Source organism: Nomascus leucogenys, chromosome 4 (assembly GCF_006542625.1).
Source record: "Nomascus leucogenys isolate Asia chromosome 4, Asia_NLE_v1, whole genome shotgun sequence".
NCBI lineage: Eukaryota > Metazoa > Chordata > Mammalia > Primates > Hylobatidae > Nomascus > Nomascus leucogenys.
The window spans coordinates 104600941-104622923 of NC_044384.1; the positions used below are offsets into that span (position 1 = coordinate 104600941).

At 40.1% G+C, this 21983-nt stretch overlaps 1 protein-coding gene across 5 annotated transcripts in view; it reads left to right on the forward strand.

The window, feature by feature from the left end:
• SETD2 (SET domain containing 2, histone lysine methyltransferase) overlaps positions 1-21983 on the forward strand; it is a 148990-nt gene that overhangs the window by 91771 nt on the left and 35236 nt on the right. For 4 of the 5 annotated variants that reach the window (XR_004029763.1, XM_030811916.1, XM_030811918.1 and 1 more), the window contains 3 exons: positions 7767-7815; positions 12550-12733; positions 17675-18344. Coding sequence is in view for 3 of the 5 variants with exons in the window: in XM_030811916.1 (XP_030667776.1) it covers positions 7767-7815; positions 12550-12733; positions 17675-18344 (903 nt within the window). In the remaining 2 variants the exon portion in view is untranslated. Of the gene's footprint in view, positions 1-7766; positions 7816-12549; positions 12734-17674; positions 18345-21983 lie in introns of those variants that run through there. The other variant, XR_004029764.1, reaches the window with a different exon arrangement.

Sequence of the window (21983 nt, forward strand, 5' to 3'; positions counted from 1 at the left end):
GCCACCGTTCCCGGTCTATTGCAGAGATTTTTAATCTGTGATCCATAATTGAGCTTCAGGAGATGTTTAGAACCTCTAAAATTACATGTAAGACTATGGCATTTCTGGGGTGAGGGTCCATAAATATGAGCAGTTTCTCTAACAGGGGCGTGTATATATCTGGGTTGAGAAAGAAATGAACTGTGGTTCAAAAAGTGTTTCTAGATGATTTGGGTATCAGGAGGGCTCCTACTCTTAGCTTGGTAGTGAAGGGTGGGTAAGGCTAGAAAAGAAGGTGGTTGGGGGACCAAGTTTAAATAGAGACAGTGAACTAGGGGGACTTTCTAGGTATGGCACTTACTGAAGAACAATATTTAGAAGTTGCCTTGTGAGTAGCTATGGTCTTCACCAAGCATACACCCATAATGCACAAGAGTCTTTGGTACTATGCCTAGGACTTTTTCAGAAGCATTTTATCTTTTCTTCTTCTTTTTTAGTTTTAAAAACATGCTATTTCTGCACATGAGGCAAAATATGAAAGACATACAGTGAAATGTTTCCTCCCTACCCTTGGCTTCCATCTGATTTCCTTGAGGCAATCAAGCAGTTCTTGTGTAGCTTTCCAGAGATAATTTATGCATATTATGCATATATTTTATTTTTTAAAATAAAACTGGCAGCATTATTCAGCTCCTTTTAAATATAATGTGAAGATTACTTGATATCAATTTATAAAGAATTTATTTTTCAGAACTGCATATTATTTTACTGTGTAGATATGTCATAATTTATTTAATCATTCTCCTATTATAGCCATTTAGGTTGATTGCTTTCTTTGCCTTAGCAGCAAGTAATTTTCACCTAAGTCATTTCACACATTCACACGTAGGAATATGCATGTTGGCTAAGTTACTAAAAATTAGTATTGTTGAGCTACAGTCTGTGTTGTAATTTTGATAAGCATTGCCAAATTGCTCTTCATAGTTAATTGTATCAGTTCAACTCTCCTTGGCAGTGTATATATGTAAGAACGAGAATTTCACCACCCCTGGCCAGCACAAGTACTGTCAAGTTTTATCTTGGTCAGACTGATAGGCAAAAATGGAATATTGCAGTTTTGATTTAATTTTTCTCATATGTGTTAGGTATTGAACATCTTTCTGTTTGCATTTCCTACTTTAAGAACTTTGTTCATATTCTTCACCCATTTTTATTAGTGGCTGAAAACTGCACAGATCTGGTTACCTTTCATTTCTTCGGAGCCCTACTATTCGAAGTTAGAGTGTTTCTTCAGGGGTTTAAAAGCATAAACAAAATTATTTCATTCCCCTTTTCCTCTTCTCCCTCTCACTCTTTCTTCCTCTTTCCCACCCATGTATGTGATTTTTATGTAACCCTCCAGACATGTATAGTATCTTCTAATCAAATCTCTTTGACCTACTTGAGCTTCCCCTCTACTCAGGTGCAGACTTGCTAGGTCATAATCCTTCTGTTTTCCCTTTGGCCCTCGTAGCCTTATTGCTCAGTAGTATTTCATATTTCTTTAATTCTGGAAAATTTATCTGCTTAATTTTGTAAAATAGTTTCTTCTTTCCTAGAATGCCTTTTACCTGAAGTTGGCACTTGAACTTCTAGGCTCCATAGTTTTGCTTTTCTATTTTCTTTTTATCCATTCCTGCTGCATTTTGTCTGTTCTTTTAGCTATGAAAGTGGCAGTTTGCTCACAATATTTTTTTTTTTCTTTTTTTTTGAGGTGGAATGTCACTCTGTTACCCAGGCTACAGTGCAGTGGTGCTATCTTAGCTTACTGGAACCTCAAACTCCTGGGCACAAGAGCTCCACCTGCCTCAGCCTCCTGAGTGGCTGGGACTATAGGCATGGGCTGCCATGCCCAGCTAATTTTTTCTTTTTTCTTTCTTTCTTTCTTTCTTTTTTTTTTTTTTTTTTTTTTTGAGACGGAGTCTCGCTGTGTCACCCAGGCTGGAGTGCAGTGGCAAGATCTCGGCTCACTGCAAGCTCTGCCTCCCAGGGTCACACCATTCTCCTGCCTCACCCTCCCAAGTAGCTGAGACTACAGATGCCCGCCACCATGCACAGCTAATTTCTTGTATTTTTTAGTAGAGACAGGGTTTCGCCGTGTTAGCCAGGATGGTCTGAATCTCCTGACCTCACGGTCCGCCTGCCTCAGCCTCCCAAAGTGCTGGGATTACAGGCTTGAGCCACCGTGCCCGGTCCTAAATTTTTTCATTTTTCTAGAGACGAGGTCTTGCTATATTGCCCAGGCTCCTGGGCTCAAGCGATCCACCTGCCTTGGCCTCCCAAAGTGTTGGGATCACGGGTGTGAGCCACTGCACCCAGCCTTGTTCGCAGTCTTCTTTTCTCTTTCTCAGTACTGCTGTCATTTAGGAAAACATTTAGGAAAAAAGGTTTTGTTGGCTTATACGAGATTTGATCTGTACTTGTTAACAGGGAATAACTAAATCTAGTCTTAGTTTTCAAAAATAAATCTGTTGTTATAGAACAGATAATCTGATCTCTATATAACAAAAGGTGGAAATCTTACTCTTGTAAATTATTTTGTTCTTTTTTTTTGAGATGGAGTCTCGCTGCATCGCCCAGGCTGAAGTGCAGTGGCATGATCTCAGCTCACTGCAAGCTCTGCCTCCCGGATTCACGCCATTCTCCTGCCTCAGCCTCCTGAGTAGCTGGGACTACAGGCGCCCGCCACCATGCCCGTCTAATTTTTTGTATTTTTGGTAGAGACAGGGTTTCACTGTGTTAGCCAGGATGGTCTCGATCTCCTGACCTCGTGAACTGCCCGCCTTGGCCTCCCAAAGTGCTGGGATTACAGGCGTGGGCCACTGCGCCCCGTCAATTATTTTGTTCTTATAAGTGTTGTTTAGCTCAGGAACAGTCTAAACCAGTGGTAACTTTTTTCTTGTCAGAAAAAGATTTCTTATAAATTATTTAATAATTTTGTTTTAATCCTGTTTCTACAGTATATTTTTAGAGTTTATTTGGGATGTATTAATGAAGTGCTGCATTGCTTCTAATGAGTACTTTTTGAGCCTGTCGTAAGAAAACGTTGTAAAGTAAGCCATGTGACCTGGTAGTAGTAGGTAACTTGTTCAAGTGTTTATTAATAGAAAACATACTATATGGAACATACTATTTCAAGTTAAAGACTTTCTACCTTTTACTTTTATTTGCTTATTTTTTTCTTGTATGTTTTGTGTCTGGGCAATCTCTAGCAGTATCACTATATGTTATTGTTTCTTAAATTTCCCCAAATTGTGATCTTTTGCTTTAGCCTGTTTCCTGAATTTCAGACGTATATTTATCACTCTGACCCTGGAAACACAAAATGTTTTGGGCTGTAGGTGAGGCCTTTAAATTCCAAGGATAAAAGCGATTGATGGTATAGTGATAAAAAGCATAGGGTATATGCAGTATTTTGAGTTTATGTAGCACTGTGTAGGTGATTTCTATAAATTAGAAGTAGAATTTCACTTGTTGGTCCATTCAGAAAGGAATTGAGTGTTGATTATGTGCCAGACACTGTTCGTGGTGCTAGAGATACAGCAAAGAATAAGACAGTATGGGCCCATAATAATTATAGCTTGAGTGTGTATGAATTGTGTGTGTTAGTTGAGATTTGCACCTAGACACTAAAGAAATAAGAGGACAATATGTAAAAAATATCAGATGGAGTGTGGAAGCAGATTCTTTTAGGTCTGTCTGAGGGCAAGATCAGTCCTAGAACCTAACTTACAGAATATCAAACCTGCCAGGCATAGTGGCACGCACCTGTAGGCCAGCTACTTGGGAAGCTGAGATCGAAGCATCCCTTGAGCATGGGAGTTTGAGGGTGCAGTGAGCTATGATCACACCACTGCACTGGACATGATGGCTTCCAGCACTTTGGGAGGCTAAGACAGGAGGATCACTTGAGGCCAGGAGTTTGAGACCCGCCTGGGCAACACAGCAAGACCCTATCTCTATACACACAAATACACACACAATATTAAATCTTAGAACATCCACAGTCATTGTCTTCAGTATTCTCTTTCAGTAAATAAAATTTTGAGACCTTATAGATCTGAAAAATGTCCTCATTCTATTCTCCCTTGTTTGGCCGATCATATAATTATCATTTTGAAATGTTCTCTTATAGTATGCCAGTCTCTTGAGTGGAATATTTAACAAAGTAAGGTGATTTTACATTAAGGGTTAACATGAATGAAGCCAATTTAAACATTTTCTGTAACAGACTCTGTGGCCTATAGATGTGACATTATTCCAGACAAACTCAAGTATCACTGAGACTAATACTGTTATTCACAAGACAGAATGATCTTAAGAAATGTCAAAGTTATCCTCATGTGGCTGCTTCCTTCTCAGCTTTCAATGTTGTGGGGCTTTGGAAAACTTCAGTTGTATTGTAAGAGAGAGGACCCCACTCTCTTAATATATAAAATAAGGAGGAGAGAGTAGGTAATCTGAGTTGCAAGCTTAAATTTTGTATGTAGCCTTGACTATATAAAGAGAGAGGATCAAGTTAGCAGCTCCAAGTGGTTGGGTACATATTGATAGAAATTGTTTCTCATATGATTAGGCACACAGTAAATAGTAGCTCCTGGTCATTAGTCACTAGTAATCATTATTTTGTGAACATCAAAATACATTTTCAACTTAGTAGTTGATCTAAACTTTTGAACGTAACTAAGAATTTATCTTTGAGAAGCGTTTCTGGTGGTACATTAACTGCCACTACAGAGTGGGTCCCCAACTTGAGGCCTATGTAATAAATTACTTTAAATGTTTGTAATGAATGCTTATAATGCCAAGATATTATGCAAAAGAAACTAGGTCAAAATTGTGTTATTCTTAGTTGGACCCTCAATACATCAGTTCTAAGTACCTTTTGTGAATGAACCTGCTGTCTTTTGGAGTGCCTAGGTTTACAGAGTACCTAATGCAAATGTCATTTCCAAGCTTCTTAAAATTAGCAGAATACCTTTTTTCCCTTATAGTGTGGGTAGGTGGTAATAAGTGGCGTTCTTACTTTTTCCTGTCTAGTAACCCCTCTGAGGGGCAGATAGAGGAGTAAGACACACAGAACTAAGAGTGCCAGCTTGCTCCTTCCTGTCTTTGTTCCTGATTCAGTATTACCCACAGCTAGAAGTGGACAACTCAGTAACTTCAGATGTCCCTCATAGTAGCAGATGGGAATGTATCCCCTCTCTAGAGGCAAAAGCAGATCAAGAGAAAAGAGAGCCCAGATGTCTCTTAGCTGAGGGCAGGCCTACCTAGTTTTTTCTCCCAGATTGTCTCTTGTGGGGAGGGGTGAGTGAGGATAAGAATAGCCAGTAGTTCAGTAGTTCTCAACCTTCTCTGTGCATCAGAATCATCTGAGGAGCTTCTAAAAAATATGCATGTCTGGTACCCACATCCAGAGATTTAGATTCACTTTGTCTGGGGTGGTATTTCCATGAACGTTTCTTGGGTGGTTTAATTGTACAACCAGGGTAGAGAATCACAGCTCTAATGAAAGTTCTTCTACATAGGAAGGAGAAGTTTAAGGGGATGGAGGATGTCACCTGCATTTGTGCATAAATCTCAAAATGGTACTCCTCAAAATAGTGTTGTTAGGCATGTCCTGTGTCATCTAGTACAGAAGATAAAGGTGCTCTCGAGTTAGACTGTCTGGTAGCATCATAACCTTGGGTAGGTTGCTAAGCTTTTTAAATAAGTTTTCTTTTTGGAAAATTGAGGTAATAGTACCTACCTCATAGGGTTGTTTTGAAGCTCAAATAAGATAATGTATTTGAAGGGCCGGGTGTGGTGACTCACATCCGTAATCCCAGAACTTTGGGAGGCCAAGGTGGGCAGATCATGAGGTCAGGAGTTTGAGACCAGTCTGGCCAACATGATGAAACCCCATCTCTACTAAAAATACAAAAATCAGCCAGGCATGGTGACACGCGCCTGTAATCCCGGTTACTGGGGAGGCTAAGGAGAATCGCTTGAACCTGGGAGGTGGAGGTTGCAATGAGCTGAGATCGTACCACTGCACTCCAGCCTGGGCGACAGAGACCCCGGTTCAAAAAACAAAACAAAAAGGCCGGGTGCAGAAGCTTACACCTGTAATCCCAGCACTCTGGGAGGCCAAAGTGGGCAGATCATGAGGTCAGGAGTTCGAGACCAGCCTGGCTAACATGGTGAAACCCTGTCTGTACTAAAAATACAAAAATTAGCTGGACATGGTGGTGTGTGCCTGTAATCCCTGCTACTCAGGAGGCTGAGGCAGGAGAATTGCTTGAACCCAGGAGGCAGAGGTTGCAGTGAGCCGAGATTGTGCCACTTTACTCCATCCTGGATGACACAGCAAGACTCCGTCTCAAAAAAAAAAAAAAAAAAAAAAAAAGATAGTGTATTTGAAATGTTCAGCATTGTATCTGGCACACAGTATAAGTGCACAATTCCAATTATAATCTTTATTAGATAATTTGTCAGCATGCATATAGTATTGGAGGTTTAAAAAGATTTTTCATTTATATAGATTTCCCTGGATCTGTGCAGTCCATATTGATCATTTTTAATGGCAACTGAATATTACATCATGACCTTTCCTCAGTTGTGTGACACGTGGCTTATTAGTTTTCACAAATATTGTTAGAAGCAACAGTTGTGGAGAGGAGGCCACTCAGGTGTGGTTAATATTATGAGATTCCTCTGAAGGGAGGATATCACGTTATGTACCATTGAGAGTGTGTAGGCTTGTTACTGGCCCACTTAAGATGACTGGATAAGAAAGCATTGTGCCCAATAGTTACTCAATGGACTGTGGAATAGTGAGGAGCTGTTAAAGAACAAAATAGGTTCTAGGCCTTAGATAACACAAGAAAAGGTACTTAAAAGCCTTTAAAACAGTTCACATTTCTCAGGATTAATTTTGGTACAGTGATCAAGAGGAGCAGTGATCTAATGCTTATCCTTTATATTTTTTATAACAATCACAAGGTGAAAGTAGATACTACATTGGCCATTAGTCATGTTGGTTTTGCATTTATAGAAAAATACACTGAATAGTAGGAATCGTCTTTACACATATAATTTTTCTGAAGTGTTTTTATATAACTGGGTAGTTATTAACCTTTTCTTTCTCCAAGTAGAGATGGCAAGTGCACATTAGAATTATGAATACTTGGCCAGGCATGGTGGCTCACGCCTGTAATCCCAGCACTTTGGGAGGCTGAGTAGATTCCTTGAGCCCAGGAGTTTGAGACCAGCCTGGGCAATGTGATAAAACCCCATCTTTACAAAAACAGAAAAAATTAGCGGGGGCATGGTGGCATCCACCTGTGGTCCCAGCTACTTGGGAGGCTGAGGTGGAAGGATTGCTTGTGCCTGGGAGGCAGAGGTTGCAGTGAGCCAAGATCATGCCACTGCCCTTCAGCCTGGGTGACAGAGCAAGACCTTGTCTCAAAAAAAAAAAAGATGCTCAGGAAGCGTATCCTTGCCCAGTCATTTAGTATGCCACTTTGCTAGTGAGATCGTACAAGCCTGATAGATGTAAATATATATATTTCTGCTATATATTTTTTACTTGTTTTTAAGGGGCCAGGATATATTCTTATTTAAAGCCCAGATATAAGTCAAATTTTAGAGAATAAGTACCAGCTTGTTCCTTTCCATTTCTTATTGTCATATGAAAACAATCAGTTTCAAAGCAATCACCATTTCCACCCTCACTAATAACCCTCCCTCTGGTTTATTTTTTGCAGGAGGTATATCGAATTCCAAAGAAAAGTCAAACCGAAAAGGAGAACACAAGTAGGTATTCAGAGATACTCTGTGTTGATGGCTTTACAAATATTCTTTTGTTATGTGCAGAGGTAACTGATAAGAACTTGAGTGTTTTTGTTTTTGAAAGTAGAGAATATATAACTAGGTAAATGAAATATTTGGTGTAAAAGTTTGGAAACTTGTGCTTTTATTCTTAATGACATTTTGCCAAAGGAAATGTCTCATACTGTTTTGTTGTCGCTTTCCTTGAACTCAATCTTTACTAGCTTTTTTTCTATTCATTTGTCCTCTAGAGCAGACATTATTTTTTTATTTAGTCTTTTTTTCTTTTATTATTGTGATTTTGATTTTTTTTTCCTTAACACTGGATAGAGCAGACATTCTTAAACCTATACTTCTAGATGTCTTTGGGAGGATCTTTACCTCAAGATATTTATATGCAGCTGGGCAGGGTGGCTCACACCTGTAATCCTAGCACTTTGGGAAGTTGAAGCAGGTGGATTGCTTGAGCCCAAGAGTTTGAGACCAGCCTGGGCAACATCGTGAAACCCTGTCTCTACAAAAAATACAAAAATATTAGCCAAGTATGGTGGCGTGTGCCTGTAATCCTAATTATCAGGAGGCTGAGGTAGGAGGATCACCTGAGCCTAGGAGATTGAGGCTGCAGTGAGCCATGATCATGCCACTGTACTCCAGCCTGAGCAACAAAGTGAGGCCCTGTCTCTAAAAGGAAAAAAGATGTTTACATGTAAAATTCTGTATGTACACAGTTGACCCTTGAACAACATAGGGGATACAGATACCCTATGTAGTCGAAATTCCACATAACTTTTGACTCCCCATATTATGTATGTTATGTCTATTATATACTGTATTATTACAATAAAGTAAGCTAGATAAAAATGTTATTAAGAAAATCATAAGAGAAAATATATTTACTCTTCATTAAGTGGAAATAGATCATCATAAAGGTCTTCATCCTTATCTTCACCTTGAGCAGACTGAGGAGGAAGAAGAGGGATTAGTCTTGCTGTCTTGAGTGGCACAGTTAGAAGAAAATCCACATATAAGTGGACTTTCATGCAGTTCAAACTCATGTTGTTCAAGGGTTGACTGTATTTACTTTTCTGAGGCAAGTTCAAAACTTTGATCAGATTCTCAGTCACCCCTGAAAAGGTTAGAATCATTGTTTCAGAATGGATAGCAGGGAGGCCATGGGAATCTGGTTTCTGGACTTTACCACTTAGTTACATTCCAACAAACTTATTTATTGATTTATTTTTTAGAGACAGTATCTTATTCTGTCATGCAGGCTGAAGCACAGTGACACCATCATAGCTCTCACTGCAGCCTTGAACTCCTGGGCTCAGGCAATCCTCTTGCCTCAGCCTCTTGAGTAGCTGAGGCTATAGGTGTGTGCCACCATGCCTGGTTAATTATTTATTATTATTTTTTTTGTAGAGACAGAGTCTCGCTATGTTACCCAGGCTAGGCTTGAACTCCTGTCCTTAAGTGCTCCTGTTTCGACCTCCCAAAGTGCTGGGATCACAGATGTAAGCCACTATGCCCAGCCTTAAGAATTTCCTTCCTTTCCTCCAGCAAACTTACTTAGAGATTCAAGGAATGGGATCACTTATGGTGGTTATTGGTTTCATGAGTACCTCCACCACTGACCCACTATAAGTAGAATGAAGAAGCCAGTATGTTTTTTTTTGTCTTTTTATTTTTGGTGTGCATAACTTTTTATATAATCTTAGTCTTATTGGTTAAAGACCTGTGAGATACCCTTTGCACCATTGTTTGTCTTTCGAATATTTTTAGTTCCACTCTCTGGTTTAGTCTCTTCATAGCCTCACATTCTACTTAGGGCTGCAAATAACTCTTCCTATAAAAAAGAAGGCAGGACTGGGCAATAGTGGTTGGCAAAACCAGTGGCACCACTATAGGGTTGATTATCAGAAGCTAGCTTTCTGGGATCACTGAGTTAAAACTATTAGTAGCAACACAAGCAAAGCTTAAATGCCTATGAGCATTTCTCCATAATATTTTGCAAATATCTAGTCTGGTGTGGCTAGATATTTGCAAAATATTGTGGAGAAATATTTTGCATCCATGAGATGCAGAGGGTGATCTGTAATGAACAACTATATGTTTTCAGGGAGTAGCCTCTTTTATGCCGACCTTAGTCTCTCATTCACATGTAGAACCCTCCATCTCAGTCTCAGGTTTCTAAATAAGAAAATGCTTATAATATATAATGCTTATAATTATTTTATATTTTTATGTATTATATATTATTTTATATTTTATATATTATATATATATTTATGTATATATAATATATATAAGCCTGGTTTCCACTTCTTAATGTCAAACAATTAAACCATAGAACCTTTAAAATTCGGAAGGATTGTGAAACACTTCAGGAAATACGTAGTCTAACTTTACCCTCATTTTTATAATATTAGGAAATCAGCCTGAATAAATGGAATGACTTGTCTGCCTCACATATTCTAAGGTGCAGAGTCAGAATATGAACTGTTGGTATGATTCCTTTTTTGTTTTATCAGAGTATAGTGAAGAAATAGTCACATTTTAAGGAAATTTATACTAGGTAAGAAACCTGGGTTTGCAGGAGGAAACAAGATAGACATGGGTAGATCCAGATGCAACTGGATAATGGTACCTCATAAAAGGATGTAGTGCTAATACCTTGTGAACTGGAGCAGTTAATTTAATTATACTGCATTTTCTACCAGCATGTGGTACAAACAAGTTCTGTTAGCTTCTCATTGACAAATGCTCATACCTGGCTGTAGATTAGTAACCATGTTGCAAATATTTGGGGTTTTGGGCCACCTAAAGGAACTGTGAGAAAGGCTTATGAAACCTAACTCGGTTGCTGAGGAGTAAAACAACCCATAGCACATTTTTATGAGATGAGAAAAAGAAAAAGCAGTAAATGTTTATTGAGACTCTTCCTTGTCCTATGAGAGAAATTCTCAATAAGAGAGCAATACTAACATACACAAAGCAACAGCATATTATGCCAGTCAATTTATACCGAAATGTTTAGTGGTGAGATTTAGTTGTTGTTGTTTTTTTTTTTTAACTCCCGAGATAGAGTCTAGCTCTGTCGCCCAGGCTGGAATGTAGTGGCGCAATCTCGGCTCACTGCAACCTCTGCCTCCCGGGTTCAAGCCATTCTCCTGCCTCAGCCTCCCAAATAGCTAGGATTACAGGCACCTGCCACCATGCCCAGCTAATTTTTGTATTTTTAGTAGAGGCGGGTTTTTCCTGTGTTGGCCAGGCTAGTCTCGAACTCCTAACCTCATAATCTGCCCGCCTTGGCCTCCCAAAGTGCTGGGATTACAAGCGTGAGCCACAGTGCCCGGCCGAGATTTAGACTTCTTAAGGAGATGAGAAACTAGGAGGTGTGATCAGTGAAAAGTAGTACTTAGGACAGCTTTGGAGAGCACTGGAATGGAATTGGGTAAGTGAAAACAGTGAGATTAAGAATGATTCTAGATAAAGAGAGACACTGTAAATTAAGAAGGTTATTAATACCATCTTTGAATAGGAAGCTGGCATTCTGATTTTTTGGTTTGTTGGTTTGTTTTTTTCAAGAGACAGGAAGGATCTTGCTCTGTTGCCCAGGCTGAAGCGCAGTGGTGTTAACAGAGCTCATTGCAGCCTAGAATGCCTGGGCTGAAGCAGTCTTCCTGCCTCAGCCTCTTGCAAGTAGCTGGGACTACAGGTGTGTGCCACTATGCTCAGCCTGATACTATGTTTTTTTTTAAGATGTAGCTCTCTGGCTTTGATGACTTTCAAAGTTATCACCTGGGTTTGAGATATTTTCCTTTTATATTTATACCTTTGACTCTTGAACAACACAGGTTTGAACTGCACAAGTCCACATATACAGTGGATTTTTTTGTCAACCAAATCTACATAGAAAATATAGTATTCATAAGATCTGAAACCAGCCTATAAGGAGGGGCAACTTTTTGTGTATGTGGGTTCTGTGAGGTGGATTGTGGGACTTGAGTATGCACAGATTTTGGTATGGAGAGAAGGGGGTTCCTGGAACCAGTCCCCCATTTATACCGAGAGATAACTGTAGTTCATTAAAATGCTGCCTGATAAGCCACTTTTTTAATTTTAAGAGTTGGGGTCTTGCTTTGTTTGCCCGGGCTGGACTGCAGTGGTGCAATCATAGCTCACTGCTGCCTTGAACTCCTGGGCTTAAGTGATCCTCCCACCTCAGTCTCCTAAGTAGCTGGGACTACAGCCACCATGCGTACCTTTAAAAAAAAATAGACTTTTCTCATTGAGGTTCTTATGCTTAGCACATCAGGCTGCTTTTCTGTAGGTTATAAATATGAAGAGTTATAAGGTAGTTGAAGGCTTTTACATTTTTGAACTGACAAGTAAACTGCCTTGCTAAATGTAATGGGAATATCTTGCATGCATGTGCTCACAGAACTTATTATAGAAATGTTAACGGCTTAGACTGAGTCTTTGGAGGGAAAGAGGAGAAAAGGGCATTTGTGAAAGAGACTTTTAGTGAGTAGAGTGAACACAGACATAAGACCTTGTATCTCATTCAAATTCAGGACTGGGTAGATGAGGGAGGAGTCCATAGATACATTTGTTGGATAGAAGTTTTATTATACAGTTGATATATTGTTATGATGGAGAAAAGTCCACCAAATAAACTTAAAAAAAAAAACAAAAAAAAAAACCACCCTTTTCCCTTAGCAACTGAACGAGGAAGGGATGCTGTTGGCTTCAGAGATCAAACACCTGCCCCGAAGACTCCTAATAGGTCAAGAGAGAGAGACCCAGACAAGCAAACTCAAAATAAAGAGAAAAGGAAACGAAGAAGCTCCCTCTCACCACCCTCTTCTGCCTATGAGCGGGGAACAAAAAGGCCAGATGACAGGTAAGTGGCCTGTGTGAGTTTTTTTGTTTTTGTTTTTGTTTTGAGCAAGTTAAAAAGTACCCAAGTCATATACTTCTGATTGTGAACACCAAGGGCTTTTGGAATTAGTATTTGCATTTTGATGAATGAGAATACAACTTTACTGATAAATCTTAAGACAGATTCTCTGTTGACAGTAGTAGTAGCTGTGAAGATTAATAGGTTTTGGTTCTTGAATGGTTCCTATTTGATAATATTTAAATGTCATTTTGGGAGCCAAAGATTTGTTCTTTCAAGCGCAATGGGGGTTGGTGGGAGATAAGTCTTCAAAGATAATGGTTATTCTTTAAAAGCCAGAACTTGTTGTTTTCTTGTGAGTTTTGTGCCATACTAATTAAAATGCTGATTTTTAATAAATCCAGTCACAAGGTCTCTTGTTATGCTGGTAGAAAAACAAACCATGTAAGCATTTACTGGAGGCTAGAAAACATTTATCCCAGACAAGTTCTTTTTAAATTAAATTTGCTTTTTAAAAAATTGAGATAAAGCATTTATATACTGCAGTTGGCAGAATTTTTTAGTTTTAAACTATCTGGGTATGTAATGTGATTTTTATTTGCATTCCCCTAATTACTAAATAGATTGAACATCTTGTCATATATTTATTGTCCATTTCTTTCTTTGGCATGTAGTTATCCAGTTTTCTCAGCACCATTTATTGAAAGTCTGTCTTTTCCCCACTGTAAGTTCTTGGTGCCTTTGTTGAAGATGAGTTGGTTTGTAAATGGGTGGATTTATATCTGCATTCTCTATTCTGTTCTATTGGTCTATGTGTCTGTTTTTATGCCAGTACCATGTTGTTTTGGTTACTATAGCTTTGTATTGGCCATTTCTGTTTCCTGTTCTGTGAAGTATCTCTTTTTTTGAGACAGAGCCTTGCTCTGTTGCCCGGGCTAGAGTGCAGTGGCATGATCTCGGCTCACTGCAAACTCCACCTCCCAGGTTCATGCCATTCTCCTGCCTCAGCCTCCTAAGTAGCTGGGACTACAGGTGCCCACCACCATGCCCGGCTAATTTGTTGTATTTTTAGTAGAGACAGGGTTTCACCATTTTAGCAAGGATGGTCTCGATCTCCTGACCTCGTGATCTCCCTCAGCCTCCCAAAGTGCTGGGATTACAGGCGTGAGCCACCGCGCCTGGCCGTTCTGTGAAGTATCTTATATGTGTTGTTCATTCATTGACTTATTTGTCTTTTTTAGTTTTATGTGTCCTTTATATTCTAAATATAATTTTGTCTTGGTAATAATTGTTGCAAATATCTTCTCCCAGTTTACGGCTTGTATTTTGACTCTTTTTGTACCTTTTGATACATGGAAGTTATTAATTATGGTTTAGCTGAATGTGTCATATATGGTATGTTTTCTTTATGGTTTTTTTTAATCGTATTTTAAGAAATCCTTCCCTACCCTTTAGGAGGTGATTTTTTTTTGTATTTTAAGAGAATTAAATCCTTAATCCATTTGGAATTAATTTTTGTATATATTATAAGGGAGGGATTCAGTTTTATTTTTCTCTAATACCCAATTGTCCCAGCACCATTTACTTGAAAACCCATTCTTTTCACTTGTCTGTAGTGGTGCCTCTCTCCCACAAATTTTCATATATGGGAGGATCTCTTTCTGGGGCTCATGATGACTGTAGCTTCTCTTAGGTCTTGGTAGCAAATCACTACCCCCTTCTTGGTTTTTCTCTGGGAAATCTTGTCTTTTCTCAGACTTTTACTCTTCTTTAAAATCTGCTTCCTTAGAGCCCTACCCACCAAAGAGATGATTCTGTAGCGACTTGACACTGATACAATTTTGAGTATGCCTATCTCTGTCTAATGAGGTCTCTGTTGAGACAGGATCTTACTCTGTTGCCCAGGCTGGAGTGCAGTGGCATGATCATGGCTCACTGCAGCCTTGCGTTACCTGCACCAGCTGAGGCAATCCTCCCACTTCAGTGCCCATCCAGTAGATGGGACTACAAGGAAGTGCCACGACACCCGGTTTTTTTGTTTGTTTTTTTGTAGAGACGGAGTTTCTCCATTTTGCCCAGGCTGGTCTTGAATTCCTGGGTCTCGAGACTGGCAGATCACCTAAGGTCAGGAGTTCAAGACCAGCCTGGCCAACATGGTGAAACCCCATCTCTATTAAAAATACAACAAATTAGCTGGGGCATGGTGGCTCATGCCTGTAATGCCAGCTACTTGAGAGGCTGAGGCATGAGAATCGCTTGAACCCAGGAGGCAGAGGTTGCAGTGAGGTGAGAACACACCATGCACTCCAGCCTGGGTGACAGAGCAAGACTGAAAAAATAAATAAGTAAAATCCATACAGTTTTGTAACCACCACCACAATTATGATACAGAACACTTCCATCATCTTAAAAAATTCCCAGCCAGGCGTGTTGGCTCGTGCCTGTAATCCCAGCACTTTGGGAGGCCTAGGCGGGTGGATCATGAGGTCAGGAGTTTGAGACCAGCCTGGCCAATATGGTGAAACCCCATCTCTACTAAAAATACAAAGATTACCCGGGTGTGGTGGCGCATGCTTGTAGTCCCGGCTACTCGGGAGGCTGAGGCAGGAGAATTGTTTGAACTCGGGAGGCAGAGGTTGCAGTGAGCTGAGATTACGCCACTGCACTCCAGTCTGGGTGACAGAGCAAGACTCCATCTCAAAAAAAAAAAAAAACAAAAAAACAAACAATTCACGGCTGAGCGCAGTGGCTCACACCTGTAATCCCAGCACTTTGGGAGGCTGAGGCGGGCGGATCACTTGAGGTCAGGAGTTTGAGACCAACCTGACCAACATGGTGAAACCTATCTCTACTAAGAGTACAAAAATTAGCCAGGCATGGTGATGCACCCCTGTAATCTCAGTTACTGGGGAGACTAAGGCAGGAGAAGCACTTGAACCCGGGAGGTGGAGGTTGCAGTGAGCCGCTTTCACACCATTGTGCACCAGTCTGGGTGACAAGAATGAGATAACCTCTCAAAAAAAAAAAAAAAAGGCCAGGCGCGGTGGCTCACGCCTGTAATCCCAGCACTTTGGGAGGTCGAAGCGGGTGGATCACGAGGTCAGGAGATCAAGACCAACCTGGCAAACACTGAAATGCTGTCTCTACTAAAAATACAAAAAAAAAAAAAAAAAAAAAAAAATTAGCCAGGCATGGTGGCGGGCGCCTATAGTCCCAGCTACTCTGGAGGCTGAGGCAGAAGAATGGCATGAACCCGGGGGGCGGAGCTTGCAGTGAGTGGAGATCGCGCCACTGCACTCCAGCCTGGGCAACAGAGTGAGACTCTGTCTCAAAAAAAAAAAAAAAAAAAAAATTCCCTTGCGCCCCTTTGTAGTCAGTCCCTTCCACATCCCTAACTCCTGGCAACCACTGATCTGCTTTCTGACCCTCTGGTTTTGTCTTCTCCATAATGTCAAAAAAGTGGTATATAGTATATAGCATTTGAATTTGCCTTCTTTCACTTGTTGTATTGCATTTTAGATTCATTCATCTATGTTATTGTGTGTCTCAATAGGTTTTTTTTTTAAATTGCTGAGTAGTCCATTGTATTCGTGTACCATAGTTTATAAATTCATAATTTCAGAGACATTTGGCTATTGTGAATATTGCTGCGATGTACAAGTCTTAAGTGAATATTCTCCCTTTGTCTTTTTTTTTTTTTGAGACGGAGTCTTGCCCTGTTGCCCAGGCTGGAGTGCAGTGGCGCAGTCTCAGCTCACTCCCACGTCTGCCTCCTGGGTTCAAGCAATTCTCCTGCCTCAGCCTCCTGAGTAGCTGGGATTACAGGCACACGCCACCAGGTCCAGCTAATTTTTGTATTTTTAGTAGAGACGGGGTTTCACCATGTTGGCCAGGCTGGTCTTGAACTCCTGACCTCAGGTGATCTGCCTGCCTCATCATGCCTGGCCTCTTCCTCATTTTTGAAAGGAAGTTTTTTTGGGGAAATAATTTCTCTCAACATTCTGACTCATTCTTCAGTTTTCTGGCTTCCCTTAACTGGTTTTGTGAGACTTGGTTTAATTTTCATCCTTCTTTAATCGGGCTTTTCTCTTGGTCTGCTTTTAAGAGGTTCTCTTTGTATATGGCTTTCTACTGTATGTTTTTATGAGGATTTCTTTTTCTTTTCCCAGTTGGAATTCATTGGACTTTTGAATTTGAAGGTTATTTTTCTTTTTTTTTTTTTTTTTTTTTTATTGAGACGGAGTCTCGCTCTGTCGCCCAGGCTGGAGTGCAGTGGCGCAATCTCGGCTCACTGCAAGCTCCGCCTCCCGGGTTCACGCCATTCTCCTGCCTCAGCCTCTCTGAGTAGCTGGGACTACAGGCGCCCGCCACCACGCCCGGCTAAATTTTTTGTATTTTTAGTAGAGACGGGGTTTCACCGTGGTCTCGATCTCCTGACCTCGTGATCCGCCCGCCTCAGCCTCCCAAAGTGCTGGGATTACAAGCGTGAGCCACCGCGCCCGGCGAAGGTTATTTTTCAACTGTTTCTCTTCATATCTAATCTCCTGCTTAACCATACTGTGGAATTTAGGGACAGTAAATTGGATTGAGTTTTGGATTATTTCTTGGTTTATGACACTTATTTTGTTTTTTATTTTAATTTTAGAATTTGCGATTATAGAAATGTCCCCAGCTATAAAGAATAGGATGCTATATCTATCTTTAATCTTAAAATTCTAGAAACTAAGGATAGAGATGAAATTATTTTCATCTCTTTGTCAATTCCTTGGGATTCTGTTCTGTGTGCAAGACAAGCTGAGTAATTTTGAGTATAGTTTTAAACCAGTGCCAAATAGGGTTTGGTGTGGTTAGTGGTTTAGTCATGAGTGACATAATACTTATTAGTGCTTTCATTATGTCTATGATTTAGGGAGAAACTTTTTGTGGTCCTTATTTTCTTTCTAGATATGATACACCAACTTCTAAAAAGAAAGTACGAATTAAAGACCGCAATAAACTTTCTACAGAGGAACGCCGGAAGTTGTTTGAGCAAGAGGTGGCTCAACGGGAGGCTCAGAAACAACAGCAACAGATGCAGAACCTGGGAATGACATCACCACTGCCCTATGACTCTCTTGGTTATAATGCCCCGCATCATCCCTTTGCTGGTTACCCACCAGGTTATCCCATGCAGGCCTATGTGGATCCCAGCAACCCTAATGCTGGAAAGGTGCTCCTGCCCACACCCAGCATGGACCCAGTGTGTTCTCCTGCTCCTTATGATCATGCTCAGCCCTTGGTGGGACATTCTACAGAACCCCTTTCTGCCCCTCCACCAGTACCAGTGGTGCCACATGTGGCAGCTCCTGTGGAAGTTTCCAGTTCCCAGTATGTGGCCCAGAGTGATGGTGTAGTACACCAAGACTCCAGCGTTGCTGTCTTGCCAGTGCCAGCCCCTGGTCCAGTTCAGGGACAGAATTATAGTGTTTGGGATTCAAACCAACAGTCTGTCAGTGTACAGCAGCAGTACTCTCCTGCACAGTCTCAAGCAACCATATATTATCAAGGACAGACATGTCCAACAGTCTATGGTGTGACATCACCTTATTCACAGACAACTCCACCAATTGTACAGGTAACTAATTCTGAAACTTCTCTTTTCCGCTTTATGGTCTGTTCATGGGTTGTTAGTTAAATCTGGTACAGGGGAGGAAGTCCTACCATGGACTACTTGTATATATTGATCAACTTTATATGTATTGGTTATCTATTGTGTGAAATATTGCCAGAACTTGTCAGCTTAAGACAATAAGTAACTCAGAAGCAGCTTAGCAGGGTGGATCTGGCTCAGGGTTTTCCATGAAATTACAGTCAAGCTGTTAGCCATGGCTGCAGTCATCTGAAGGCTGAACTAGATAAAGAGGATTCACTTTCCAACCTATTCACATTGTTGTTAGCAGGCCTCCATTTCTCCCAAGGGAGAACCCTTCATTGTGGTAATATTTTTGTGTTTTCTAAAATCATGGTCAGGCCAGGCATGGTAGCTCATACCTGTAATCCCCAGCACTTTGGGAGGCTGAGGTGGACGGATCACCTGAAGTCAGGAGTTTGAGATCAGCTGGGCCAACATGGTGAAACCCCGTCTCTACTAAAAAAATACAAAATATTAGCTGGCCATGGTGGCTCATGCCTGTAATCCCAGCTACTCGGTAGGCTGAGGCAGGAGAATCGCTTGAACCCGGGAGGCAGAGGTTGCAGTGAGCCGAGATAGCGTCATTGTACTCCAGCCTGGACAACAGGGCAAGATGCCATCTCAAAATAAATAAATAAATAAATAAATAAAATCACGTTTTCTTTTCTTTTTTTTTTTTTTAAATTATACAAGGTAGAACTTTCTCTTTTTTTTGAGACGGAGTCTTGCTCTGTCCCCCAGGCTGGAGTGCAGTGGCACGCTCTCAGTTCACTGCAAGCTCTGCCTCCCGGGTTCATGCCATTCTCCTGCCTCAGGCTCCCGAGTAGCTCGGACTACAGGCGCCCACCACCACGCCTGACTAAATTTTTTGTATTTTTAGTAGAGATAGGGTTTCGCCGTGTTAGCCAGGATGGTCTCAATCTCCTGACCTCGTGATCCACCCGCCTCGGCCTCCCAAAGTGCTTAGATTACTGACGTGAGCCACCGTGCCTGGCCGGCAGAACTTTTTTTTATTTTTTATTTTATTTTAAGAGATTAGGTCTTGCTCTGCCACCCAGGCTGGAGTACAGTGATGCAATCATAGCTCACTACAGCCTTAAACTCCTGGGCTCAAGTGATCTTCCCACCTGCCAAATAGCTGGGACTACAGGTGTGCATCACTGTACCCTGCTAATTTTTTTAAGAGATGGGGTCTCACTGTGTTGCCCGGGCTGGTCTTGAACTCCTAGCCTCAAGCAGTTCTCCTACCTTGGCCCTCCCAAAGTGTTGAGATTACAGGCGTGAGCCACTGCGCCTGGCCAGCAGTACGTTTAAAGCTTTTAAAAAAAAATGTTCAAAGCATTATCATCACCACTTTTCTGTCTGTCTCCCAGCACTCCTCATTACCCCTTAAAAATGAATTATTGTGGATGTTGAAGACTCCCAACAATGTTTCCTGCACATAATACTTAGTATTAAACAGTAATTTGTGCTTCTGTTCATATTTTCATAATGAAGCTGTATTAAAACATTTGTTAAAATGGCCATGACAAGGTGTCCTGCTTTAATTACTAAAACCCTAACTGTATTAACTACTTTCATTTTTTATGATCCTTTAAAGCACATTTTATATATTTTATATATGTGTCTTGACTTGAAGTTTTTTATCCCATGTTTTCCTACTTAAAATGATTTTTTTTTTAAGATAGTAAGTCAGACTTTATTTAAGAGGAGCCAGTGGGGATAAGTATAGGGACCACTGTGATGGGATCTTGGAGTAGGGGAAAGAGATTTGACTCAATTCCTTAAAATGATTTGTAACCACTTTTTCAAATTATTTACTATTATACTATGTGTGTGTGTACATATACATACATATACATAAATGTTTTAATGGGTATAATACCCTATTTGCTTATATAGTCATCCATTCTACTGGGGGTAGTCATTTAAATGGAAAGTTATTTTTCATAATTATAAATAGCATTCCATTAAACATGCTTATAGTTTTTTTCTGCTTTTTTTTTTGCTGTTTGGTTTAAAATGACTGTTGTTACAGAAGGCTAGTAAAAATATGGGCATTATTGGTCATCAGGTGTGAATTGTGTGTGTGTGTGTGTGTGTGTGTGTGTGTGTGTGTGTGTGTGTGTGTAGGGAGAGGGTATGTTTAATTCTGCCTCCTACAGAATGTTTCGGTTTTTGGTTTTGGTTTTGTTTTACTGTCAGTTTGACTTGGGTTGAGCCATATTCTTTCTTGGACCAAGCCATTAGTTTTGAGTTTTTCCCTAAAAATATGTATCAGGGATACAGTAAAAATGGTTTATGTCTATCCCCATTCCTATTCCTGAAATAGGTCCCATCTTAGTACTAGAGCCTAAGCAACAGCAATGAAAGATATCCATTAAAGACTCCTCAGTAAAGAGCTCACTGGTTATATGATTTTTCTTATAAAATAAAATCCATTTATTCCTTCCCAATGAGAAAAAAAGATTCTCTTGGATTTATTCATTAGCCCTAAGAGCCAAGCATCACGATTTACTTGCTTCTAGTCTTTCAGTCTGGCCCTATCAAGAAGTACTTACTGTTTCCCTAATCTACTTTGTGTGTACTTAAGTAGTATGTAAATGGACTGTGGTGGTTCAACTATCCTTCCGTTCCCTACTCTGTGAGATTAGTTGATCAGATGATACTGGGCTTTGGGGATATTGAGAAACATAGAATATATTGTTAGTGTGTGTTTTGAGTCCTGGTTTATCATTTACTGTGCATCCTAGAAACAGGCATTAATATTCTTGAGTCTTTGTTTTCTCATCTATAAAATGAGCAGAATGCCTCAGGATGGTTTGATTTGCATTAAGATAAGGGGTATTAATAATGATAGATTCAAAGCACCATATACCTTGATGGTTACTTACACAAATAGTTACCTTAATAGTATTGAGGGGAGATTATTGACATTAATAGGCTGTGAAATAACATCTGGTCATGTTCATCCATCTGTTGTCTGGCCCTAAAAATCTGACCTCTAGGAGCCTTGAAGTCTGTGTTGTTGAAGCCCAGTATTAACCATACAGCATGGCTACTCAGAGTTTGCAAGCTGTGATAACCTTGGTGGTGAAGTAATATGTAACATGATATAATATACATTTATGTCTGTGTATCTACATATTCAGTATCTTTAATATTTGGAGCAAATGTGTTATCAGAGGTGACTGATTTTTTTACACAACTGCATACTAAACAAAAGCTCAATTTTAACAGAGGTCATGTAATTTGTGGTGGTCTCGTGACACTAATAAGTGACTTATTCTCACAAAGTTATACAAAATTACATCTCAAAAGTTTGAGTGCTTAGACTATAATTTTTAATTTTAGGTTGGTGCAAAAGTAGTCATGGCTTTTGCTGTTAAAAATGGCAAAAACTACTTTTGCACTGACATAGTATAAAGTGAAGTGATCCAGATATAAAGTAATAATGATTTTTTATTATTCTACAAGTGGTGACAGAAAAATTGTATTTTTCCTTCTATAACCTATTGAACCTTCTCAGATTTCTTCTTTCTCAGATTCCCATTAGAAATCACATTTTAGGCCGGGCATGGT